This window comes from Tachyglossus aculeatus, chromosome 2 (genome assembly GCF_015852505.1).
Source record: "Tachyglossus aculeatus isolate mTacAcu1 chromosome 2, mTacAcu1.pri, whole genome shotgun sequence".
In the NCBI taxonomy this organism is placed as follows: Eukaryota; Metazoa; Chordata; class Mammalia; order Monotremata; family Tachyglossidae; genus Tachyglossus; species Tachyglossus aculeatus.
In genome coordinates, this window is record NC_052067.1 from 103,574,281 (window position 1) to 103,602,091 (window position 27,811).

The window sequence follows — 27,811 nt, forward strand, 5'->3', positions numbered from 1 at the left end:
AGTGAGTGTAAACTGAGTTCCAAAGGAGACCCACCCAGAACAGAGCTTTGAGGGACGCCCACAGTTGGGGGAGTGGGACAGGGAGGGAAGAGATGGTAACTGACAAAGACGGAATGCTTACTGGGAACCACAAGTAAAATGAGGAATTTTTAAATCTCCTTTAGTAGCCCACAGAGGCCTTCACGATTTAGCAGAGTGTAAAATCCGTGAGGAAGGGGGAAAACTTGAATTGTTAAAGAAGAAACTGAAAAGAATCCCAACTGAATCACGTTTTTTAGGCTTTATACCAAACCAAAAATAAAGGGATCATGAGAACATAGCAATTTCTCTGATTGAACCAGTATACCAAGAGATTTTCACTTTTTATATGTAGGCAAGTGAAGCCCTCCTATATGCTCAGTTATAATCTTTCAGGATACATAGAAGATTGGCAGCTTTAGTGTCTCCTACGACTATCCCAAGGTAGAAACCTTCCAAAGAAGTGGGATGAAAACCACTTTACGATATTGGGGTGCAAATGTATTAAACTAGATGAAAAGAATAAACACATCCGAGCATCTTAAATAAAGGGGATATTTCAAGTAGTAGTTATTCATGTCGCTCTAACTGCTCTTCAAATAAATCTGTCCCCAAGATTATTTTTGTTCAATTTATTTAAATAAGGATACGGCTACTTAAAAGACAGCTCTTTACATACAAAAACGTACATTACAGTGTTAAACGTTGCTGTACAAAATCTGTGCAAGGGTTAAAAGAGCATCCTGAAAAATAATAAAGAACAACCCAACCGCTTTTTACAGCATCTAAAATAAACTGAACTCCACCGTGGTGAATGGGGAGGCTCTTTTGGACATCTCTCTCTACCACGTAATCTACTGTCTGATACTTTTATTTCATGTAAACCTCCAAATGGGTCACTGTTTCTGAACAAGTTTCCAGACCACCTGTCCGTGCTATCTTCCGGCACTTAAATCTAGGAAAGAGTTAGTGCAGAAAGGAAGTTCAATGATGAAAAGCTCAAGTGGTGACAATCACATCATCGTGTTGGAGCTTCTCAACGAGCCCGATTTTCCCAAGCCTAAGCGCTCGTTAATTTGGGGCCACCGACGGTACGAGTTAACAGTTTCAGGCCATGACGATCATTTGCGCACTGAAACTGGAATTTACTAAATGGTTGCCAGGGGGTTAAAGGCGGTGGGAGGCGGGGGGTAACATGAGCTAAGACAGGGTTTCCCTCCTCCGGCGGAGCTGGGGGAAGGATGGGACTTTCTGCTCCCGGTTCTTTGAGGTAGGAGAGGAAAAGGGGATTCTGTCCTCCTCTGACACTCCTGAGCACTAGCCCAGCCTAGGAACTGGGAGAATCTGCCTCATAATGGCCCACAGGGTTAAGAGTGAGACCCAATAAAATTGGCTATTGAGGGAAAAAAAAAAGAGCTGAGGCCTAAACCAAATTGTTTTGGAACTTATTTCAGCCATCACAAGGAGAGATGAAAGCATACTGCAAAGGGGTTCCAGACGTGACTCTTCCCTCTTCGCTTTTCTCCCTCACCCCCGTCCTTTCATAGGTACCCTCAGGAGAAAAAGTTTCCTACTGACTTCAGGAGAAACAGTGGGCAAAAGTGGTAGGATGTGGCCAGTGTCTCGTGTTCAATTCATGAAGAGAAGGGCAAGACACACACTTCCATTTTGACTTCACCGCTAAGATTCCATCAGGAGAAAAAAAACACAAATAAAGAGTTCAACAATGAGCTCCCAGTTGGGCATTTACCTTCGAATGACCGTTAACGGCAACTTCAATGTGAAGCAAAGTTTTTGGTACACAGTTCAGCTGTTTATTACCAACTTAATCTGCATGTTAAATACACGAATAAAAAAAATGAATTTCATTTGGAATAATAAAAGCGATAGAAAAATGTTTTTCCCGGCCCAATAATTCCCAGCGGGCTAACTATCACTGAAATGGCCAAGAGGACAATGCAGCTGAGAGGAGGAGGTCCACAGCACGCAAAATATAACGTATCCTCCTCTCTGACCTCAGCACCAACCTCAGGCTCCCTAAATGTCTAGGGTTGCGACAGATCCTCCCAAGCCAGATATCACCTCCCGGATATTCACGGCCCGGACGCTTGAGACTGTTGTTTGCTGAGGATGGACGGGGAACTGATCCCAGTTGGTAGCAAAGCCGTTTGGGGGAGGTGGTAATGGGCGACCGTACGACTTAAGCAGCTCTTTGGCCATTTCCTTGCAGTTTGAGGTACCCAGTCCCAATATCTGACAGGGGCAGAGCATAAACTCCACTTTTTGCCACTTGGGCATGATAATGGCCAGGCCTGCACTTTAAAACAGAACCCTGCCAGACGCCGGAGCGGCACGTGGTAGCCTAAGTCCTCTGCCATGGACTGTTTGAAAAAAGACCCTTCTTGCCCTGGGGTACCACCAGCAGCCTCAGCACCCACTGTCACCCTCAGAGCCATTTTCTAAAAATCTGAAGGTGATCATGGGGACGTCTGGTCACCCCCCACTAAATCTGGAAGACAAGTTGACTTGAAAAGAAAAATGAAAGTGGGCTGGGGTGTGCACTTACCTGCCAAGCTACTCGTTAAATATTTTACAAGACTACCCAAGATCCACCTGTCTGGGATATACCAAAGAAAGAAGCTTCTCGACAATATTTGGAAAAGCCAACTTTGACTTGAAAGCGAATTCTACCGTAGAAGGCTCAGAGTGTGAGACCCGAGACCAGGCATGGAAATGCAAGTCACCATGGGGAGCTTGGGGAAATAAAACCCACAAAACTCCCCATAGCAAGGAAAAATGAAGTTGATGGGTGATTATAAATTCTCTAAGACCATATTTAGTCACTAACTGCCCCACTTTTTTATGTAATTTTGGCAGCTCCCAAACAAAGGGAGGGCTACTTCACAGAGAATTAAGTCTTAAATACAGGGAGCAGTAAAATATAGAGGAGGAAATAAAAGGAGGAAAGGAAGGGAGAAAAATGAGGGCTCTTGGGACTGCCTCACTTCTACTGCTCTCTCTCACGTACTGCATACAATCAATCAATGACACTTATTGAGCACTTACTGGATGCAGAACACTGCACTAAACAGTTGGAGGAGTATACTACAACAGAGTTGAAGGACATGTTCCCTGGCTACAAGGAGCTCCAATAATGCCCCCTTCCCTCCTCTCCCTAGTGCAGTTTTAAATAATAAACTCCCCATCTCCTGCCTCGATCTTGATTTTATGGGTCTTTCACACTCTGATCCTTTCAACTACCACCACACATGTGCACATTTCAAAAAAACCCTCAACAACAAAAAGAACCCTTCCCCCATGGATGAGCCTAATTCCATGGCATTAGCCCACTCTGACCCCTCTCATCTTCCTTCCCTGGCATGCACTTCTGTCTCTCCTTACAAAAATATTTTCTTTCCTTCAAAACTTGGGGGTGGAGGGGGGGGGGTCTACAGCGAGGGAGAGGGGAGTGTGGAGGTTATATGGTGGAGGAAATTAGACAAGTATGGCTATTTTTCAAGAGGGCAATTACCACATGGTTCCTCCAACATCCAGTTGCCGCGTTTGGAGACTGAATCCATGGGTTTATATTCTTATCATCCGGATCACAAAGACAGGGGTCTGTAACATCAGCAACTTCTTCAGTGATAGAATCACCCCCATGGGGGGCTAGAGAAGAAACGAGATCTTGTTGCCCATCTGGTTTTCCAGTGGTGCTGCTCATCTATTCTCCCTATTATCAATTTTGATACTTCTCTTGTGTTCTTTGCTAATATTCTGAGAAAAAGACGCATTACTCCGCACCCCTGTATGTTTTCATTCTGACTATACCCTGTGGGAAAAAGTCTACCAAATGAAGCAGGGAAAAAAGGGAGAAGAATGAAGATTCCATGACACTGTTCCCGAAATGATTTCCAAGCTTCGGCCGGATGGGACTGTTGACAGCCTCATTTCAGTGAATGTCACAACAATTTGCTGGAAAGGATAAGTTCCAGAATGCTCTCGGAAACCCTATTTCGAACTAAATCGCCCAAAAGCGAGTCCCTGGGGCTTGGTTTACAGCAAGCTTTCGCGGTCCGTTAATCTCGGAAGGAAGGACGGGACTGGGTGCTGGAAAGCTTCTGGAATCTGTTCTTCCTGGTTGAGGGAGGCGACAGGGGATTGACTCTGGCAAAAGCCAAGAAAAACCAGCTGAGCGAAGGGGTAATCGAAACAACTGAGGCAATTAAGTCATGGGGCAGGGGCGCGATTAACTTTTAACTTTCCTGTTCGATGCTGTAATGGACATGGGTGACTCCCTTGAGGGAATGTTAAAATGGGGGCTCGCTGACGAATATGAGGAGCCTTTTTGATAGATCTGCAGGGGATACTAACTGAAGGTCATTAGTTATGTATTATTTTTAGGTGAGTAATAAAGAACACCAATTTTATCTTATTTACTACTGGTGAACAAGGCAGGGTGGTTTAAAAAGAGTTATGGACTGGTACGCTTCTTCATACTTATCTGCAAGGCTGTTTTAAAGGAAAATTCACGGCAATCTACCCCTGCAAATGCGGTATTGTCTGTGGTCAATAAAACCTGACCTATTCGTTTCTGAAACCTACTGCTACGGAGTATATTTACATTTCCCGGAAGCCCCCTCATTTACGGCCACGTGACATGTTGAATCTTCCTCTTGGCTTCCGTGGGCTTCAGGTCGTTCTGGAAAAAAAGGGAGTCACAGGAAAAAAAAAAGTCAGTCACATTCCAGCAGCTCCAGATGCTCCACACTTCCACGTTTATTGCGGCTCTCTTCCACCGCCTGGTGGGAAAACTGTTCTGGAATGCTGAGAACCTGCTGACCCGGCTCTCCTAACACGGTGGAGATTGTGCGACGTCTTTGCGGAACTTGGTGTGCAGGAAAACTGGCACTGCGCTCACCGTGTGCAATGCTGCACACACACACAGCTGTTCTTCCTTGCTGTAACCAGACGTACCTGCACTGTCATTCAATCATTCGTATTTACTGAGTGCGTATTATTATTATTATTATTATTAAATATACTAGATATATAGTCAAAATTATAAATATACTGGATATATAGTCAGAGGAATGCTCCCTAATTCTACTGCCCATTCCAGCCAAAGTGCTAGAAAGTATGTTTTTGGGGGTTTTCCATGGTATTTCCCCCTCCCCCCCTCGTCCCCCTCTCCATCCCCCCCATCTTACCTCCTTCCCTTCCCTACAGCACCTGTATATATGTATATATGTTTGTACATATTTATTACTCTATTTATTTATTTATTTTACTTGTACATATCTATCCTATTTATTTTATTTTGTTAGTATGTTTGGTTTTGTTTTCTGTCTCCCCCTTTTAGACTGTGAGCCCACTGCTGGGTAGGGACTGTCTCTATCTGTTGCCAATTTGTACTTCCCAAGCGCTTAGTACAGTGCTCTGCACACAGTAAGCGCTCAATAAATACGATTGATGATGATTAACTGTGTGCAGAGCACTGTACTAAGCGCTTGGAGAGTACAATTCGGCAATAAATAGATAATCCCTACCCAACAACGGGCTCACAGTCTAGAAGGGGGGAGGCAGACAACAAAACAAGTAGACGGGCATCAACAGCATGAGTATAAATAAACAGAATAATAATAATAATGGTATTTGTTAAGCGCTTACTATGTGCAGAGCACTTCTAAGCACTGGGGTAGATGCAATCAATCAATCGTATTTATTGAGCGCTTACTGTGTGCAGAGCACTGTACTAAGCGCTTGGGAAGTACAAGTTGGCAACGTATAGAGACGGTCCCTACCCAACAGTGGGCTCACAGTCTAGATACAAGGTTAACAGGCTGTCCCACGTGGGGCTCGGAGTCTTCATCCCCATTTTACAGATGAGGGAACTGAGGTCCAGAGAAGCGACGCGCCCAAGGTCACACAGCTGACAAGTGGCGGAGGCGGGATTGGAACCCATGACCTCTGACTCCCAAGCCCGGGCTCTTGCCAATAAGCCATGCTGCTTCTCGTGCTGTTCAAATTATAAATACTGAGAAGCAGCGTGGCTAAGTGGAAAGAGCACGGGCTTGGGAGTAAGAGGTCATGGGTTCAGATCCTGGCTCCGCCACATGTCTGCTGTGTGATCTTGGGCAAGTCACTTAACTTCTCAGAGCCTCAGTTACCTCATCCATAAAATGGGGATTAAGACTGTGAGCCCCACGTGGGACAAACTGATCAGCTTGTATCCCCCCCCCCAGCACTTAGAACAGTGCTTTGCACATACTAAGCGCTTAACAAATGCCATTATTATTATTATTATTATTAAATATACTAGATATATAGTCAAAATTATAAATATACTAGATATATAGTCAGAGGAGTGCTCCCTAATTCTACTGCCCATTCCAGCCAAAGTGCTAGAAAGTATGTTTTGGGGGGTTTTCCATGGTATTTCCCCCTCTCCCCCTCATCCCCCTCTCCATCCCCCCCATCTTACCTCCTTCCCTTCCCTACAGCCCCTGTATATATGTATATATGTTTGTACATATTTATTACTCTATTTATTTATTTTACTTGTACATATCTATCCTATTTATTTTATTTTGTTAGTATGTTTGGTTTTGTTCTCTGTCTCCCCCTTTTAGACTGCGAGCCCACTGTTGGGTAGGGACTGTATCTGTTGCCAATTTGTACTTCCCAAGCGCTTAGTACAGTGCTCTGCACATAGTAAGCGCTCAATAAATACGATTGATGATGATGATGATTTCTTCAGAGCTTACTACGGGCCAGACACCGTACTATGCACTGAGGTAGATACTCGGATTGGCCACAGTCCCTGTCCCACATAGGGCCCCCAGTCTTAATTCCCATTTTACAGATCAACGCCCTGAGGCATAGAGAAGTTAGCTGACTTGCCCAGCAGATGACTGGTGGGGCCAGCATTAGAACCCAGGTCCTCCGACACCCAGGCCCACGCCATTTCCACTAGGCCACACTGCTTCTCTAAAATAACGGAATGTACTGTATTAGCCTCCTCTCAGGGTCACCCCTGGAGGGTTTCCAGTACTCCACCACTCTCGACTACGGGAGGGAGAGTGAAGCAGAGGCATACCCACTGGCTCGGCCCGGGCTTCGGAGTCAGAGGTCGCGGGTTCATATCCCGGTTCTGCCGACTGTCAGGCTTTGGGCACGCCACTTCACTTCTCTGTGCCTCAGTTACCTCATCTGTAAAACGGGGATTAAGACGGTGAGCCCCTCATGGGACAACCTGATTGCCTGGTAAGCTCCCCAGTGCTTAGAACAGTGCTTTGCACAGAGTAAGCGCTTAATAAATGCCATCATTGTTATTATACCCATTCCATTCCTAGCTTGGGCAGTGGCTGACGAGTGGAAGGTAATTTGCTACGAGTCAAAACTCACCCGTGCTGGGCAGCAGCGGCGTGGGAGAGAGTCGAGGGCAGAGACTTGAATTTACTGCACGGAAGGCGGCAAAAGTAAGCCACTTCCGTATTTTTACCAAGAAAACTCTATGGATGTGGGGCACTCTGGGAGATATAATAATAATAATAATAATAATAATAATAATAATAGCATTTATTAAGCACTTACTATGTGCAAAGCACTGTGGAGGTTATTCATTTATTCACTCAATCGTATTTATTGAGCGTTTACTGTGTACAGAGCACTGTACTAAGCGCTTGGGAAGTACAAGTTGGCAACATATAGAGACCGTCCCTACCCACCAGCGGGCTCACAGTCTAGACGGGGGAGACAGACAACAAAACAAAACAACAAAACAAAATAAAATTGCACACAGTAAGTGCTCAATGAATATGATTGAATGAATGACTGAATGAATAAATAGAACAGTAAATATGTACAAGTAAAATAATAATAATAATAATAATAATAATGGCATTTATTAAGCGCTTACTATGTGCAAAGTACATGACTGAGACAGGGACTACAATCAATCAATTTGTACTTCCCAAGCGCTTAGTACAGTGCTCTGCACATAGTAAGCGCTCAATAAATACGATTGATGATGATGATGATGATGCAAAGCACTGTTCTAAGCGCTGGGGAGGTTACAAGGCGATCAGGTTGTCCCCCCGGGGGCTCACAGTCTTCATCCCCATTTTTTTACAGATGAGGTAACTGAGGCCCAGAGAAGTGAAGTGACTTGCCCAAAGTCACACAGCTGACAATTGGCAGAGCCGGGATTTGAACCCATGACCTCTGACTCCAAAGCCCGGGCTCCTTCCATTGAGCCACGCTGCGTCCTTGGCATTGCTACGGGTGGGATACGACTCAAAAGCCCGAGACGACAACTGTATTAGCAGAAGGTGAACCTCGTACCTAAAATCTGGACAGAAGACGCTCACTAAATATCATCGATGGAATAAATGAACTCACAGCTTCCCCCCGGGCACCTGGTCTTCCACCAGGCATGCTTAGTACAGTGCTCTGCACACAGTAAGCGCTCAATCATCATCATCATCATCATCATCAATCGTATTTATTCAGCGCTTACTATGTGCAGAGCACTGTACTAAGCGCTTGGGAAGTACAAATTGGCAACATAAAGAGACAGTGAATGAATGAGCCCCCAGACAAAATGAAACAGAGTCCCCAAAAGCCGGACGATCCTCTAACAGAAGGCGCAAGGGATACGAGAAGCAGCGTGGGATTAGTGGAAAGAGCCTGGGACCCAGAGGACATGGGTTCTAATCCCAGCTCTGCCACACAGGTCTGCTGTGTGACCCTGGGCAAGTCGCGTCACATCTCTGTGTCTCCGTTACTTCACCGGTAAAACGGGGATCAAGACTTTGAACTCCAGGTGGGACAGGGACTGGGTCCGACCCAATTATCTTATATCTACTCCAGCAGTTAGAAGAGTACTTGACAATAGTAAAAATACCACAATAATATTAAGAATTATTATTATTACTATCATATGAAAATGAGCTTCCATTGGCACACCAGCAAGGCTGCACACAGTAAGTGCTCAATAAATCAATCAATCAATCAATTGTATTTATTGAGCACTTACTGTGTGCAGAGCACTGTACTAAGCGCTTGGGAAGTACAAGTTGGCAACATATAGAGACAGTCCCTATCCAGCAGTGGGCTCACAGTCTAAAAGGGGGAGACAGAGAACAAAACCAAACATACTAACAAAATAAAATAAATAGAATAGATACGTACAAGTAAAATAGAGTAATAAATATGTACAAACATACATACAGGTATATGTATATATATATACACATATATACACATTTCCAGGTGAGGTGACTGAGGTGCAGAAAAGTCAGGTGCATTGCCCGAGGTCACACAGCAGGTAAGGGATGGGGTAACAATCAATCAATAAATCAATCATATTAATTGAGCGCTCACTGTGTGCAGGGCACTATACCAAGCACTTGGGAGAGTACAATATCGCAACACAACAGACCCATTCCCTGCCCGCAATGATATTACCGTCGAGGTACCTGTTATGATATCCCTAACGGTAATATCAAACCTTGAGTGACGTGCCTAAAGCAATCAATCAATCAATCGTATTTATTGAGCGCTATGTGCAGAGCACTGTACTAAGCACTTGGGAAGTACAAATTGGCAACACATAGAGACAGTCGATTGAATGAATAGCCCTCTCGCAGAAGAGCACTGTTTCCTTCTATTTAAAAGAAAGAAATCAATCGTATTTATGGAGCACTTACTGTGTGCGGAGCACTGTGTGCTTGGGAGAGACCAACATGACAGAGTTAGTATGTGGATTGACTCTTCTAAAGGAAAGTGAGCAGGGCTTTACTTCTATAGCTGGGCAGTAACTCTTATCATCATCATCAATCGTATTTATTGAGCGCTATGTGCAGAGCACTGTCCTAAGCGCTTGGGAAGTACAAATTGGCAACTGTTATCAATGGGAGATGTGGTAAGAACCCAGGAGAGCCTCAGTGAAGGCCATGGGCCTGAAAGCAAAGCATCTCAATCAGTCGAGTGGCATTTATTGAGCGCTTACTGTGTGCTGAGCACTGTACTGGGCAGCTGGGAGAGAGCAGTATTGTAGACAGACACGGTCCCGTGGCCCAGGGGAAAGACCACGGACATGGGAGTCGGAGGAGCTGGGTTCTAAACCCGGCTCTGCCACTTGTCCGTTGTGTGATCTCGGGCGAGTCTCTGGGCCTCGGTTACCTCATATGTAAAATCGATCAATCGATCGTATTTACCCAGGGCTTGGTGTGTGCAAAGCACTGTACTAAGCACTTGGGAGAGTACAATAGAACAGAGTTGGTAGACACATTCCCTTCCCACAACTTGGGGATTGAGACTGTGAGCCCCAAGTGAGACAGGGACTACTATCAATCAATCAATCAATCGTATTTATTGGGCGCTTACTGTGTGCAGAGCACTGTACTAAGCGCTTGGGAAGTACAAGTTGGCAACATATAGAGACAGTCCCTACCCAACAGTGGGCTCACAGTCTAAAAGTCTACACCCACCCTGATTAGCTTCTATCTACCCCAGCGCTTGGTACAGTGCTTGGCACAGACTTAGCACTTAACAAATACCATTTTAGAAAAAAAGGTAAATTGGAAGGCGGAAATTTATTAGTCATCCAGTCCCCAAACATTTTAGACTAATGCCCTATTATTTTAGACTAACATTTCGGATTGTGACACACAGCAGACGAGTGGCACAGTACCCCCCTCCCCGCCCCGCAGCACTTGTGCGTATATATGTACGGATTTATAATTCTATTTATTTTATTAATGATGTGCACTTATCTATAATTCTATTTATTTAAATTGATGCTATTGATGCCTGTTTGCTAGTTTTGATGTCTGTCTCCACCCTTTTAGACTTTGAACTCGCTGTGGGCAGGGACCGTCTCTATCTGTTGCTGAATTGTACTTTCCAAGCACTTAGTACAGTGTTCTGCACGCAGTAAGCGCTCAATAAATACAGTTGAATGAATGAACCCATGACCTTCTGATTCCCAGGCCTGTGCTCTACCCAGTAAAACAAGCTGCTCCTCAAACTCCCAGTCTAAATACACCCCGGCTAGAGGGTGATTGAGGAGTGGTGTGCAGTTCGACCTCTTCGTCTTCAGGACTGGGCCATATTGGGAGGTTAGTAGCCTCCGACTCCTCCCAACAGCCCGGCCCTATGTTTGGAGAAGAGGTGGGTACGGTGCTCTGCACACAGTAAGCGCTCAATAAATACGATTGAATGAATGAATGAATGACGCAAGGAGCACGGCCTTTTAAAATACACTCGGACCCTCTGAAACACAGAGGTGGGTACAGTGCTCTGCACACAGTAAGCGCTCAATAAATACGATTGAATGAATGAATGAATGACGCAAGGAGCACGGCCTTTTAAAATACACCCGGACCCGCTGAAACACATGCTTTCCTACTCGCTGTGGAAAAAAAACACCGCAGCAGATTTAAGGAATTTGTGCCCATGGAGCACGTCTGTCTAGATACGGCACGTTGTGGTGTCGGAAGAAACGCCTGCGTGCAGATAAGTGAACGTTCCTTCATGTGAGGTTCTGTTAATAGGAGAATTGGGTGGATTTAGGATGTGAGAAATACTGCTGCTTCTGGACCAGGGACATATTTTTAAGTTCGATTTTTAATATTTTTGTCATCATCATCATCAATCGTATTTATTGAGCGCTTACTGTGTGCAGAGCACTGTACTAAGCGCCTGGGAAGTACAAATTGGCAACATATAGAGACAGTCCCTACCCAACAGTGGGCTCACAGTCTAAAAGACTGTCCCCGCCCTGAGATTGGAAACCACTTGAGGGAAGGGACTGTCGTCCATTTCCACATTTTGGCATTACTCCCAAGCACCTAGTACTTGCCCAAAGAAGGCGATCGACAAATATTAGCGATCACGGCATAATTCCAAGTGGATTACGTTTCAGCTGAAACCCAGACCTCACACCTCATAACGCTAGGCATCCAACACTAGGAACTCTGGATATTAAAGCAAAAATATCCAAGTAGCTACAACTCCAGGCAGACAAAAGAAATCTATGCAAGAAAGAGGAAGGTCTACAGAGCAAGTTCTCTGTAACTCTTCGCACGGACAGCGATCTTAAGTGAAACTGGATAGTTCTGAGTTAGTCACAATGACACAAGAGACACCAAACACAAAGTTTGATGTGATGGGAGAAATGAAGGAATAAAAAGCGATGCAAGGGGACCCAGGGGGGCCTTTTCTCCTGCCCCCATCCCCTCAGGGACCCCTCCCTGGCCCAGCCAGAGCCCCTCTCGCACGTACCACTGACTCTGCTTCTTCTTTGGGAGCGGCCCTCTTCAATTTCACGACGGCAGGGCCGCCGACCGGAGACGACGGAGGCGATTTTACATTAGCCAGCGAACTCCTTCCGGTTCCCACGACGTGGTTCTGTTCGCTGCCGTTTGGGGTTGGCGCTTTAACGTCCGTAGGTAAGGCGGGGGGCGAGACGGAAGGTGACGAGGGGTGAGAGAGCTTGCGGAGGGGGGGGGCCGGTGGTCGCGTGCGCCGAAGGGGGGGGCCTCAGGCCATCGTTGGCCCCGTTCTCCGTCTTTCTCACTTTAATGCTTGTACTGGTGGAGCTTCCGTCGAAGACGATGAGAGGTCGTTTCCGCAGGCCTCCCACCGCCACGTCGCTGAAAGTGACGACATAAAGAGAATGAGTATTATTCTCCTTACAGTCTCTGACATAAAGTAATAGTATATATACACCATATATATGCTATATATATGGTATATAATATATAAGGTCAAGGTCATAGGTTCAAATCCCAGCTCCTCCAACTGTCAGCTGTGTGACTTTGAGCAAGTCACTTAACTTCTCTGTGCCTCAGTTCCCTCACCTGTGAAATGGGGATTAAGACTGTGAGCCCCACGTGGGACAACCTGATCACCTTGTATCCCCCCGGCGCTTAGAACAGTGCTTTGCCCATAGTAAGCGCTTAACAAATACCATCATTATTATTATTATTATAAGGTAGTATCTGATAAAAGGTAATAAGGTAATACCCGATATAAGGTAATAGAGAAGCAGCGTGGGTCAGTGGAAAGAGCAGGGGCTTTGGAGTCAGGGGTCAGGGGTTCGAATCCCAGCTCTGCCACTTGTGAGCTGTGTGACTCTGGGCAAGTCACTTAACTTCTCTGTGCCTCAGTTCCCTCATCTGTAAAATGGGGATTAAGACTGTGAGCCCCCCATGGGACAACCTGATCTCCTTGTAGCCTCCCCAGCGCTTAGAACAGTGCTTTGCACTAAGCGCTTAATAATAAATGTCATCATTATTATTATGGTAGTGGTTAAACACCTACTATGAGCCAAGCACTGGACTAGGCCAAGACAATCAGGTTGTCTCCGACCTCATTAGCCTGTATCTGCCCCAGCGCTTAGAACAGAGCTTGACCCATAGTAACCGCTTAATAAATACCATCATCATTATTATTGGACACAGTTCCTGTCCCCCATGGGCTGAGAGAAACAGGCACTGAATCCCCATTTCACAGATGAAGAAACTGGAGCACAGACCAGTTAAGTGACTTGTCCAAGGTCACGCAACAGGCAAATGGATGAACACCTGAAAAACTGCAACCAGAACAGGGAACTGTTTCACCGAAACAGCTGTCTAAAACACCTGCCCAGCGCAGAAGTCCAAGCAGAGCCAGCACAAACTAAAAAAGGCATACAAAAACTAGTTTACCACCTTCAAACCTGCGGAAAATCCTCACTCTGAGCCTCAGAAACCAGCAAACACAGCATCTCATACCCTTCTGCTAACTGCGGTGGACCACCGTGAGAAGGCTCAATTCGACAAGTCAAATTTAAGCCCAACTCTGCTGGTGGTTAATCTTGGGAAAAGGCAAAACAGATGGGAACAAAGAATTGACCATTCCTTCTGTAGGGTCAGGGCTTAAAATATACATGGGGCAGGAGAGTTGGGTTGCAGCTCAATTCCTTCACAAAAGTTTTAAAAAATATGAGCTATTATTTTTCCAAAGATTCAGGGGCCCCTAAGAAGTAATTTTCTAAGACTGCCCAGTGCTAGGTGCAGTTTACCGAATACGGGGTAAAGGCACTGCTATTTCCCTGATGCTCAGCTAAAGAGCAAGACCCTGGAAGTAAGAGGACGCGGGTTCTAATCCCGCTCCGCCACATGTCGGCTTTGTGACATGTTGGCTCAGTTCCCTCATTTCATTCAATCGTATTTTCATTCATTCAATCGTATTTACTGAGCGCTTACTGAGTGCAGAGCACTGTACTAAGAGCTTGGGAAGTACAAGTTGGCAACATATAGAGACAGTCCCTACCCAACAACGGGCTCACAGTCTAGAAGGGGGAGACAGAGAACAAAAAGTAAACATATTAACAAAATAAAATAAATAGAATAAATATGTGCAAATAAAAGAGAGTAATAAATACGTACAAACATATATACATATATACAGGTGCTGTGGGGAGGGGAAGGAGGTAAGGCGGGGGGATGGGGAGGGGGAGAGGAAGGAGGGGGCTCAGTCTGGGAAGGCCTCCTGGAGGAGGTGAGCTCTCAGCAGGGCCTTGAAGGGAGGAAGAGAGCTAGCTTGGCTGATGTGCAGAGGAAGGGCATTCAAGGCCAGGGGAGGACGTGGGCCGGGGGTCGACGGCGGGACAGGTGAGAACGAGGCACGGTGAGGAGATTAGTGGCAGAGGAGCGAAGGGTGCAAAATGGAGATTAATATAGTGAGCCCCATGTGGGACAGGGACTGTGTCTGACCTGATTACCTCGTATCTGCCCCAGTGCTTCGAACAGTGGTTGGCACAGAGTGAGCATTTAACAAATACCACTATTATTACTATTACTACTAATGAACAAACTGGGTCCTGAAAACAGTGGCAGAGACGGGGAGGAGGAGGAAGGGGAACCAAGCAGGGCAAGCGCGTCAGCTGCTGAGGATGCAGCCGAGAAGGCAGGGAGGAGAAGCTTTCCAACATCCCCGCTGCCCTTCCCACTTCCTGGGCTGCTGGGAAAGGGGAGGGAGCAGTCGGGGACCCCATGGCTCAGGGGAGGGTGCCCCAGCCGCGGAGGCTACTCCGGAGCACCTCTGGCTGCCATGGGAAGCAGCGGGGCTCAGTGGAAAGAGCATGGCCTTTGGAGTGAGAGGTCGTGGGTTCAAATCCCGACTCCACCACTTAGCTGTGTGACTTGGGGCAAGTCACTTAACTTCTCTGTGCCTCAGTTACCTCATCTGTAAAATCATCATCATCATCATCAATCGTATTTATTGAGCGCTTACTGTGGGCAGAGCACTGTACTAAGCGCTTGGGAAGTACAAGTTGGCAACGTATAGAGACAGTCCCTACCCAACAGTGGGCTCACAGTCTAAAAGGGGGAGACAGAGAACAAAACCAAACATACTAACAAAATAAAATAAAGAGAATAGATATGTACAGTGCCTGACATATAGTAAGTGCTTAACAAGTACCGTTAAAAAAAAAAAGTTCCAGCAAATTATGGGTAAATACAATTCCACAAACACAAATCGTACCTCTCTATAAACTGCCCCTGGGGACAGAGCCGGAGACGGTGGAAGCAGTGATCGGACTGGGAACCGAAAGAGGGAATCATCTCCTGAGTCACGTTCTGGAAATTAGATATCTCCAGTGTGGTTGGATACCCTAGACCACCAGAGCCAGGATGGAGTAATGTAGATATATTTCAAATGGGGGTGAAGACTGTGAGCTCCCCCGTGGGACAACCTGATCATCTTGTAACCTCCCCAGAGCTTAGAACAGTGCTTTGCACATAGTAAGTGCTTAATAAATGCCATTATTATTATTGGGCTGCCTCACCTGGGGCTTGAGAGCTGCCTTCAGCGGGTTCCCTGCGCCCTGGAATCGGGCAGAAGAGCTCCTTCTCTTCTCTGCCCAGAGAGCCAGGGCTACGGCTGAGCGGAAAGGGGTGGGGGGTGGCCGCCGGACCCCTCCGCCTCTTCCGTCCGACGCCCCAGCTTACAGAGCTCAGGCCCGACACCCTGGCCACCGGCGCAAAACTCCCTTGAGCGAAAGGTGCCCAGTCTTGTTTACAGAGGGAGTCAGAAGAGCTGGGATTTAATTCCGGCTTCACCAATTATGTGCCGTGTACCCTCGTGCAAATCACTTAACTTCTCTGGATCTCGATTACTTTATTGGAAAAATGGAGACTCAATACCTGTCCTCCCTCCTACTTAGACTATGACCAGGGTCATGGGGGAGCTGATTATCTTGTATCTGTCCCAGGGCTTAATACGATGCTTGGCATGTAATATACACTTAACAAATACCATAATTATTATTATTTTTAATCAAACTTCTACCCTGTAGTAAGGCCTCTGGATTCAAAATGGGTTGCCAATACACCACCCCTCCAAAAATGATTTTCTACACCTATTCTTTCTTCTCCAATTTTGAGTCATTTAAATAGTGTGAGCATTCAGATGTCATATTTGCCCAACTGGCAGCATTAAGGAGTGGCGTGCATGCGTGCGTGTGTGTGTGCGCGTGTGCATGTACTCCATTTTAAAAAAAAATGTTGCTATGGTATTTATTTAAACACTAAGACTCGTGAACTAAGCTAAGCAATGGAGCTGATACATGAGGAACAGCGTGGCTCAACGGAAAGACCACGGGTTTTGGAGTCAGAGGTCATGGGTTCAAATCCCGGCTCTGCCAATTGTCAGCTGTGTGACTTTGGGCAAGTCACTTCTCTGTGCCTCAGTTACCTCATCTGTAAAATGACGATTAAGACTGTGAGCCCCCCGTGGGACAACCTGATCACCTTGTAACCTCTCCAGCGCTTAGAACAGTGCTTTGCACACAGTAAGCGCTCAATAAATGCCATTATTATTATTATGATAATCAGATGAGACCCAGTTCCTGTCCCACAAGAGGCTCTCAATCTGAAGAATTTGGGTACATCTGAAAACAGCCAAAAATTATTTATTTAATGTTTGTCTCCCCCTCTAGACTGTAAGTTCCTTGTGGGCAGGCAGCGTGTCTACCAACTCTGTTGTATTGATCCCTCCGGAGCGCTTTGTCCAGTGCTCCGCACACAGTAAGGGCTTAATAAATGACGCCGATTGATACAGTGACCAGGGATGTCACCCTCATTTTGCAGACGAGGAGACGGCAGCATGAGACTTGGCCACGATGACAGGGCAGGCCAAGGAGGGCTGGAATTCTACCCTAGGCCTCCTGACTCCCGTGCCCTGACTACTAGCCAGCCCCCACCACCGAGCCTCGGAGGCCATTCACTTACACGACCTAGTGGATCGGTCATCCCCATTGTACAGATGAGATAACCGAGGCACAGAACAGTTAAGGGACATGCCCACGATCACACAGCAGACAAGTGGCAGATCCGAGATTAGAACCCAGGTCCTTCTGACTCCCAAGTCTGCGCTCTAACTACTAGGCCATGCTGCTTCTCCAGTTTTGCTTAAGCAATACAATTCAGAGGTGTGACTACACCTGAAGGAACCAAAGAGGAAATTTTCTCAACAAGACATGAAGCACCTCCAGTTTGATTAAATATTATTTTGTAATTTTTTTCCTCAGGGAATTTGTCACCTCCTAGAAGTAAAGGCTCTGTTTTACAAACCCCTAGACTACCTGCTTTTACTCATTCAACCGTATTTATTGATCACTTACTATGAGCAGAGCACTGTACTAAGTGCTTAAGAAAGTACAATACAACAATAAACAGTGACATTCCCTGACCACATTGTACTTACGCACTAGTTGGTAGATTCTAGAAAAACCGCTGCAACTCATGATGAAATTCAATGTAGCATTTTCTTTCCCCACAGTTATTGCCGACTGGATCCATAAAAGTGAAACTAGTGATTTACACGGCCCAAACTATAATAGGACGCACAAACAAACGAACGGGTAGTACCTTTTATTCTCATTTTTCGACTCCTTTTGCTCTCTTTTCTTTTCCATCATTTTACCCCATCTACTCTTCGGCAGATCCCTCTGCGGCAAAGGGATTGCGTGCTGAACGTAAAGGTCCGTAAGTCCGTCTTTGCTGCTCTTCGTATCATTTTCAACAACTATGTTCTTCTGTGGGCCAGAAAACAAAGCCATGACTTTAAAGAGATACTGCCAAGTCAGTGCTCTTCATTCACCAGAAACGCTAGGGAACATAAACAGGAACAAGCTGAAGAGTCTTTCAAAATGAAGCCAGAAACAAATTTTCCTAATTACTACCACACACACCATCCATCCTGCTAGGAGGCAAATACTACCCAAAAGGCACCGAGTGAAGTGATGTTATTCTTGAATGTTCATCGAATTTGAGGGGGGAAGGGGTTTCCAACCAAGGAGAAAGGCATGAAAAAGCTTCAGGGGTGCCCACCCACCTCCAAATCAAAGAGAAACTCCTTACCAACCACTTAAAGCACCCTATCAGTTCGCCCCCTCTTACCTCACCTCACTCATCAACCAGTACATCCCAACCCGCTACACTCCGTTCCTCTAATTCCAACCAACACACCGTATCTCGATCTCATCTATCGCACTGACGACCCTTAGCTCACCTTTTACCTCTGCCCTGGAACTCCCTCCCCCTAAGTATCTGCCAGACCACCACTCTCCCCACATTCAAAGCCCTCCTAAAATCACATCACCTCCAAGAGGCCTTCCCTGATTAAGCCCTCCTACTCCTCTTAAATTCGCACCCTCAGCCTCACACCACTTATGTACACATCCTTACACCCATCTGTAATTTTTTTCGGGGTCTATCTCCCCTTCTAGACCGTTAGCTCCTTGTGGGCAGGGATCATGTCCACCAATTCTATTGCACTGTATTCTTCCAAGTGCTTAGTATAGTGCTCTGTACTATTACTGAATCAGCGGTCAGAGACAGGAGAGTTACCTTGGACAGTTTCATCTGCGAAGGGTGTGAACTGAGGGTCACGGAACCGTGGCGGTTCTATCTTCACAACGTCTCCGGGATCCACCCCTTTTTCTCCATCCAAACTGTTACCATGATGAGCCAAGCACTTATTGTATTCCACTTGGACTACTCAACAGCCTCCTCGCTGACCTCCCCGCCTCCAGTCTCTCCTCGCTCTAATCCATCTGCTGCCGGGCACATTTTTCAAAAGCTCATTCGGTCCACATCTCCCCACTCCTCAAAGACTTCCGATGGTCGCCCATCCATCTCCTTATCAAGCGTCTTAGCGCAACTTTAAGGCACTCAATCAGTTCTCCCCTACCATCTTACCTTGCAGAGCACTTACTACAACTCAACTCAAACACTTTGCTCCCCTCGCGCCAACCTACTGACTCTAACTTGATCCCACCCGGTTCACCGCCAATCTCTTGCCTCCATCCTCCCCTCCCTTTATATCCGATAGACCACCTCTCTCCCCACCTTCAAGGCCACACTAAAACCATATCTTCCAAAGGTCTTTCCTGACTAAGCCCTTATTTCCCCTATCTCCCCTGCGGCCTAGGCACTAGGATTTACATCCCTTAAGAACTTGACCCATCCTCAGTCCCACAGCACTGAGGCACACTGCCATAAAGTGTCCCCACTTTAGACTGTAAGTGCCTTGCGGGAAATCAATGTGTCTAAATATTTTGTTTTGTCGTCTGTCTCCCCCTTCTAGACTGTGAGCCGTTGTTAGGTAGGGGCCGGCTCTATATTTTGCTGACTTGTACTTCCCAAGCGCTTAGTACAGTGCTCTGCACACAGTAAGTGCTCAATAAATACGACTGAATGAATGAATGAATGAAAAAATAAGTAAACGTGCCAAGCACTGTACTAAGTGCTGGGGTAGATACAAGATAATCGTGTGGGACCCGGTCCCTGTCTCACACAGGGCTAACACTCGAAGTAGGAGGGAGTAGGAGTTAATCCCCATTTTACAGATGAGGAAGCTGAGGCCCAGAGAAGTTAAGCAACTTGTCTGTGGTCCAACAGCAGACAAGTGGCAAAGCCCGGAGCAGAACCCAGGTCTTCTGACTCACAATCCCAAGCTCTTTCCACTAAGCCATGGTACTTTCATTCATTCATTCATTCATTCATTTATTTATTCAATCGTATTTATTGAGTGCTTACTGTGTGCAGAGCACTGTACTAAGCGCTTGGGAAGTACAAGTTGGCAACATACAGAGACGGTCCCTACCCAACAACAGGCTGACAGTCTAAAAGGTACTTCTCTATTGTACTGTGCTCTGCATACAGCAAGTGCGCAGTAAACACTTAAACCTAACCCTACCTCACAGGGGTGTTGCGAGGAGTAAGTAACTAAATAATGTAAGGCGCTTTGGTAATAAAAGCAGCCCCCAGAAACACAGGTGTTACACACCAATGATTGATTGAAGTGTCTAATAAATGTTTTTGATTTCTGACACGTAAGTCTGTGCTCTCCGTCTTCCAGCGTCTGGAGCTGCAGTGTTGCATCTGGGCCTTGATGTTTATTACTCCACTCCCACAGCTTTAACCATCACTTTTACATGGCTGACTCCCAAATCTACCTTGCTGGCCCGACCTCTATCTTTCTCAAAATCTTGCATCTCCTCCTACCTCTCTACATCAATAGCCCACTGACACCTCAAGCTCAACATGTCTGAAACTCAAGTTCCTTCCCAACCTTTCCCATCCCAGGTGATAACACCCCCTGCCTCCCTTTGTCTCTCAAGCCTGATAACTTTGGAATTATCCTCGATTCTTCTCGCTTTCAGGCCCCGTATTCAATCCTGCCGCCAAATCTTGTCAGTTCTTTCTCTGCAACATCTCCGGCATCCGTCCCTTCCTCATTAACCAAACGGCTACTGAACTGGCCCAAGCATTTGTCTCCTCCCAACTAAACTATGGCACCAATCTCCTCAGTGACCTCCCCACGTCCAGTTTCTCCCAAATCCAGTCCATTCTTCACTCTGCTGCCCAGACCAATTCCCCACACCTGTTCTCCCTCCTACTTAAGACTGTAAGCCCCCATAAGGGACAGGGACTGTGTCCAACCTAATTAATTTACAACTACACCAGCGCTTAAAACAGTGCTTGACACACAATAAGCGCTTAACAAGTACCATGAAATAAACAAACAAGTCTCCTGCCTCCTCTAATACTTCCAATGGTTGCTCTTTCCTCTCAGCAGCAAGCAAAATTTCCTGTCCCATGGACTTTAAAGCACTAAATGTCCCACTCTAGCTTGGAAGCGCCTTTTGGGCAGGGAATATAACTACCAACTCTGCTGTACTATACTCCCAGGCGTTCAGTAAACACCACTGATGACGAATATGAAATCAGCAGCCTCCCCTCCCCCCCGCAACATAATAATAATGATGATGATGATGGTATCATGCTCTGCACATAGTAAGCGCTTAATAAATACCATTATTATTATTATTATTATTTGTTAAGTGCTTACTAGCACTGTTCTAAGCACTGGGGTATAGCCAAGGTAATCAGGTTGTTCCACGTGGGGTCACGGTCTTAATCCCCATTTTACAGAAGGGGTAACCGAGGCACAGAGAAGTCAAGTGACTCACCCCAAGTCACACAGCTGATCAGTGGTGGAGCCGGGATTAGAACCCACGTCCTCTGACTCCCAAGCCCGGGCTCTTTCCCCTAAGCCACGCTGCTTCCAATTCACCTTTTTCCTTTCAAGCCAAATCACATGCTGTGCTTCATCTTCATCCCTCTAGCAGCTGAGCTCTTGATCATCATCATCATCAATCGTATTTATTGAGGGCTTACTGTGTGCAGAGCACTGTACTAAGTGCTTGGGAAGTACAAACTGGCAACATATAGAGACAGTCCCTACCCACCAGTGGGCTCACAGTCGAAAAGGGGGAGACAGAGAACAAAACCAAACATACCAACAAAATAAAATAGATGTGTACAAGTAAAATAAATAGAGTAATAAATATGCACAAATATATATACATATATACAGGTATGAATGACCCTGGTGGCGTCCCCGGTGGCATCCTTGATCCCACCCAACTTTCTGCCTTCCTCCCTGACATCCAGCAGCCCGCTGTTCTCCCCATCTTCAAAACCCTTCTGAAATCACATCCCTTCCAGGGGGCCTTTCCTGATGAATCCCTCATTCCCCACGCGATTCACCCCCACTTAAATTCCGCTTCAGCACCCCTGTGCCAACTGGGCAACTCGCCGCCCCCAATGTTGCCCTTAAAACGGTATCTTTACACTCTACTGTGCCCACCGAGGGCAACGATCCATACCCAGTGGCGTAGAGAGAGGATGCTGAGGGGCATGGGGAGGCCACATGGGCCTCCCTTGGGGAAGGGAGGCTGTCTGGGAGGTTGAGGATGGAGGATGGTTGCCACACAATGAAGGGAGGGTGACCGACTGGGCAACCTGTGGAGGGTGAAGATTCACTCCACTTTCCCGTGCCATTTAACGTCACTTTTCTTCAACTCCCTTCTGAGGAACCCTGACTTGCTCTCTTCATTCATCCCCCGCTCCCAGGCCCACAGCATTCATTATAATAATAATAATAATAATAATAATAATAAAAATGATGGCATTGTTGAGCACTTACTATGTGCAAAGCACTGTTCTAAGCATTTATGTACACATCTGTCATTTATGGTAACGGCTGTCTCCCCCCACCCCTCTAGAACATCAGCTCATTGTGGGCAGGGACTGTGACCATTGTATTGTTATACAGCAGTCTCCCAAGTGCGCTGGACACAGTGCGCTGCACACAGTGCTCAATAAATCCAACTGACTGACAAAGCCTCAGTTACCTCAACTGTAAAAGTGGGGATTAAGACTGGGAGGGGACTGGGACCAAATTGTCTCTACCCCAGCGCTTAGTAATAACAAGAATGATATTTGTTAATAATAATGACGGCATTTGTTAATCAATCAATCGTATTTATTGAGCGCTTACTATGTGCAGAGCACATAGCACATTTGTTAAGCGCTTACTATGTGCCAAGCACTGTTCTAAGCACTGGTAGACACAAGGTAATCAGATCATCCCATGTGGGGTTCACAGTTTTAATCCTCATTGTACAGATGAGGTCACTGAGGCCCAGAGAATAATAACAATGACGGCATTTATTAAGTGTTTACTATTTGCAAAGTACTGTTCTAAGCGCTGGGGAGGTTACAAGGTGATCAGGTTGTCCCACGGGGGGCCCCCAGTCTTAATCTCCATTTTACAGATTGGGGAACTGAGGCACAGAGAAGTGAAGTGCCTTGCCCAAAGTCACCCAACTGACAAGTGGCAGAGCCGGGATTAGAACCCATGACCTCTGACTCCGAAGCCCAGGCTCTTTCCGCTAAGCCACGCTGCTTCTCTGTTAATAATATTAATAATCATAATGGTATTTGTTAAGCTCTTACTATGTGAGAAGCACTGTTCTAAGCGCTGGGGGGGGGGTACAAGGTGAAATGCGATTATTATTATCAGGTTGCCCCACGTGGGGCTCACAGTCAATCCCCATTTGACAGATAACTGAGGCCCAGAGAAGTGAAGCGACTTGCCCAAAGTCACACAGCAGAGAAGTGATGGAGCCGGAATTAGAACCCACAACCTCTGACTTCCAAGCCCGGGCTCTTTCCACTGAGCCACGCTGCTACCCCTAATAATCCCCCTAATAATTATAGTTTTTATTAAGCGTTGGGGGTGATACAAGGTCATCAGGTTGTCCCACGTGGGACTCCCAGTCCTCCCTCATTTGACAGATGAGGGAACTGAGGCCCAGAGAAGTAACTTGCCCAAAGTCACCCAGCTGACAAGTGGCAGAGTGGGGATTAGAACCCATGACCTCTGACCCCAAAGCTTAGGCTCTTTCCACTAAGCCAAGCTGCTTCTCTGTTAATAATAATAATAATAATAATAATAATAATGGCACTTGTTAAGCGCTTACTATGTGCAAAGCACTGTTCTAAGCACTGGGGAAGTTACAAGATGATCAGGTGGTCCCACGGGGGGCTCACCGTCTTAATCCCCATTTTCCAGATGAGGGAACTGAAGCCCAGAGAAATGAAGTGACTGGCCCAAAGTCACCCAGCTGACATGTGGGGGAACCGGGATTTGAACCCATGACCTCTGACTCCAGAGCCCGGACTCTTTCCATTGAGCCATGCTGCTTGCTATGTGCCAAGCCCTGTTCATTCATTCATTCATATTTATTGAGCGCTTACTGTGTGCACAGCACTGTACTAAGCGACTGGGAAGTACAAGTCGGCAACATATAGAGACGGTCCCTGCCCTGTTCTAGTAGCGTGAGAAGCAGCGTGGCTCAGTGGAAAGAGCCCAGGCTTTGGAGTCATAGGTCACGGGTTCAAATCCCGGCTCCGCCAATTGTCAGCTGTGTGACTTTGGGCAGGTCACGTAACTTCTCTGTGCCTCAGTAACCTCATCTGGAAAATGGGGGTGAAGACTGTGGGCCCCCCGTGGGACAACCTGATCACCCTGTAACCTCCCCAGCGCTTAGAACAGCAATAATAATAATGATAATGATGGCATTTATTAAGCGCTTACTATGTGTAAAGCACTGTACTAAGCGTTGGGGAGGTTACAAGGTGATCAGGTTGTCATTCATTCAATCGTATTTATTGAGCGCTTACTGTGTGAAGAGCACTGGACTAAGCGCTTGGGAAGTACAAGTTGGCAACATATAGAGACGGTCCCTACCCAACAGTGGGCTCACAGTCTAGAAGGGGGAGACAGAGAACAAAACAAAACATATTAACATAGTAAAATAAGTAGAATATCTACAAGTAAAATAAATAGAGTGATAAATACGTACAAACATATATACAGGTGCTGTGGCGAACGGAAGGAGGTAAGGCGGGGGGATGGGGGCTCATGGTCTTAATCCCCATTTTACAGATGCGGTAACTGGGGCCCAGAGAAGTGAAGTGACTTGCCCAAAGTCACGCAGCTGACAATTGGTGGAGCCGGGATTTGAACCCATGACCTCTGACTCCAAAGCCCGGGCTCTTTCCATTGCACCAAACTTCTCTGTGCCTCAGTGACCTCATCTGGAAAATGGGGGTGAAGACTGTGGACCCCCGGGGGACAATCTGATCACCCTGTAACCTCTCCAGCGCTTAACAATAATAATAATAATGGCATTTATTAAGCGCTTACTATGTGCAAAGCACTGTTTTAAGCGCTGGGGGGATACAAGGTGATCAGGTTGTCCCACATGGGGCTCACAGTTTTAATCCCCATTTTACAGATGAGGTAACTGAGGCCCAGAGAAGTGAAGTGACTTGCCAAAAGTCACACAGTTGACAAGTGGCGGAGTCAGGATTTGAACCCATGACCTCCGACTCCAAAGCCTGTGCTCTTTCCACTGAGCCACGCTGCTTCTGCTGCTTCTCTTGCTTAGAACTGTGCTTTGCACATAGTAAGCCCTTAATAAATGCCATCATTAATCAATCAATCAATTGTATTTACTGAGCACTTACTGTGTGCAGAGCACTGTACTAAGCGCTTGGGAAGTACAAGTTGGCAACATATACAGACGGTCCCTACCCAACAGTGGGCTCACAGTCTAGAAGGGGGAGACAGAGAACAAAACAAAACATATCAACAAAATAAAATAAATAGAATAGATATATACAAGTAAAATAAATAAATAGAGTAATTAATATGTACAAACATATACACATATATACACGTCATCATCATTAGTATGAGAAGCAGCGCGGCTCAGTGGAAAGAGCCCGGGCTTTGGAGTCAGAGGTCATGGGTTCAAACCCCGGCTCCGCCAACTGTCAGCTGTGTGACTTTGGCCAAGTCACTTAACTTCTCTGTGCCTCAGTTACCTCATCTGTAAAACGGGGATTAAGACTCTGAGCCCCCTGTGGGATAAACTCATCACCTTGTATCCTCCCCAGAGCTTAGAACAGTGCTTTGCACATAGTAAGCGCTTAATAAATGCCATCATCATCATTAGTCATCATCATCATTGGTCATCACCTGCCAATTGCCAGCTGTGTGACTTTGGGCAAGTCACTTCACTTCTCTGGGCCTCAGTTACCTCATCTGTAAAATGGGAATTAGGGGAAGCAGCGTGGCTCAGTGGAAAGAGCATGGGCTTTGGAGCCAGAGGTTCTGAGTTCAAATCCCGGCTCCGCCACTTGTCAGCTGTATGACTTTGGGCAAGTCACTTCACTTCTCTGGGCCTCAGTTCCCTCATCTGTAAAATGGGGATGAAGACTGTGAGCCCCCCGTGGGACAACCTCATCACCTTGTATCCTCCCCAGCGCTTAGAACAGTGCTTCGCACATAGTAAGCGCTTAATAAATGCCATCATCATCATTAGTCATCATCATCAATCAATTGTATTTATGTGTGCAGAGCACTGTACTAAGCGCTTGAGAAGCACAAGTTGGCAACATATAGAGATGGTCCCTACCCAACAGTGGGCTTGCCTGCCAATTGCCAGCTGTGTGGGTTTGGGCAAGTCAGTTCCCTTCTCTGGGCCTCAGTTACCTCATCTGTAAAATAGGGATGAAGACTGTGAGCCCCCCGTGGGACAACCTGATCACCTTGTAACCTCCCCAGCGCTTCGAACAGTGCTTTGCACATAGTAAGCGCTTAATAAATGCCATCATCATCATTAGTCATCACCTGCCAATTGCCAGCTGTGTGACTTTGGGCAAGTCACTTCCCTTCTCTGGGCCTCGGTCACCTCATCTGTAAAATGGGGATGAAGACTGTGAGCCCCCCGTGGGACAACCTGATCGCCTTGTAACTTCCCCAGCGCTTAGGACAGTGCTTTGCACATAGTAAGCGCCTAACAAATGCCATCATTACTATTATTATTAGTAGTAGTAGTACTAGTAGTATACATACATACTTTTAGACTGTGAGCCCACTGTTGGGTGGGGAGTGTCTCTACATCATCATCATCATCAATCGTATTTATTGAGCGCTTACTATGTGCAGAGCACTGTACTAAGCGCTTGGGAAGTCCAAGTTGGCAACATCTAGAGACGGTCCCTACCCAACAGTGGGCTCACAGTCTAAAAGGGGGAGACGGAGAACAACACCAAACATACTAACAAAATAAAATAAATAGAATAGATAGGTACAAGTAAAGTAAATGGAGTCATAAATATGCACAAACACATATACATATTTGTTGCCAACTTGTACTTCCCAAGCGTTTAGTACAGCGCTCTGCACACAGTAAGCGCTCAATCAATGCGATTGATTGATTGATTGATTGCTATATCAGCTCATCATCATCAGTAGTAGTACATTTCTATCCTATTTATTTTATTTTGTTGGTATGTTTGGTTCTGTTCTCTGTCTCCCCCTTTTAGACTGTGAGCCCACTGCTGGGTAGGGACTGTATGTGTTGCCAATTTGTACTTCCCAAGCGCTTAGTACAGTGCTCCGCACATAGTAAGCGCTCAATAAATACGATTGATTGATTGATAGTAGTAGTAGGGCGCCTGTCACAAAGTAAAGGCTTAATAAATAGCGTTGAAAACCAAAGTGAGAAACGGGTCACCCATGGGCCTGGGTGGTCAGGGGTCATCATCAGGGGTCAGGGGTCATCATCATCAACATCAATGATGATGTCCCCGGGTGGGTCCCAACGGCCTGCCCCTTGACCCTTGCCCGTTAACCCGTTGCCCCCCGACCTGCTCCAGGGTGAGCAGCAGGAACTCCTGCGACAGCAGCTCCGGGTGCAGCAGCAGCAGCTCCTCCTCCTCCTTCTCCTCAGGGACCAGGCCCGACGCCATCGTCCCCTCAGGGGGCCTTCGACGGACGGACGGACAGCCCGCCTTCCCAGCAGGCC

At 46.4% G+C, this 27,811-nt stretch overlaps 1 protein-coding gene across 1 annotated transcript; it reads right to left on the reverse strand.

Annotated features, from left to right (window-relative positions):
- Positions 1–635: 635 nt before the first annotated feature.
- On the reverse strand, positions 636–27,811 carry C2H2orf49 (chromosome 2 C2orf49 homolog). The gene is given in 5 exon segments (XM_038767686.1): positions 636–4,720; positions 12,310–12,531; positions 12,533–12,680; positions 17,946–18,112; positions 27,654–27,811. Coding segments are annotated over 5 exon segments (696 nt in total). The 5' UTR covers positions 27,756–27,811; the 3' UTR covers positions 636–4,663.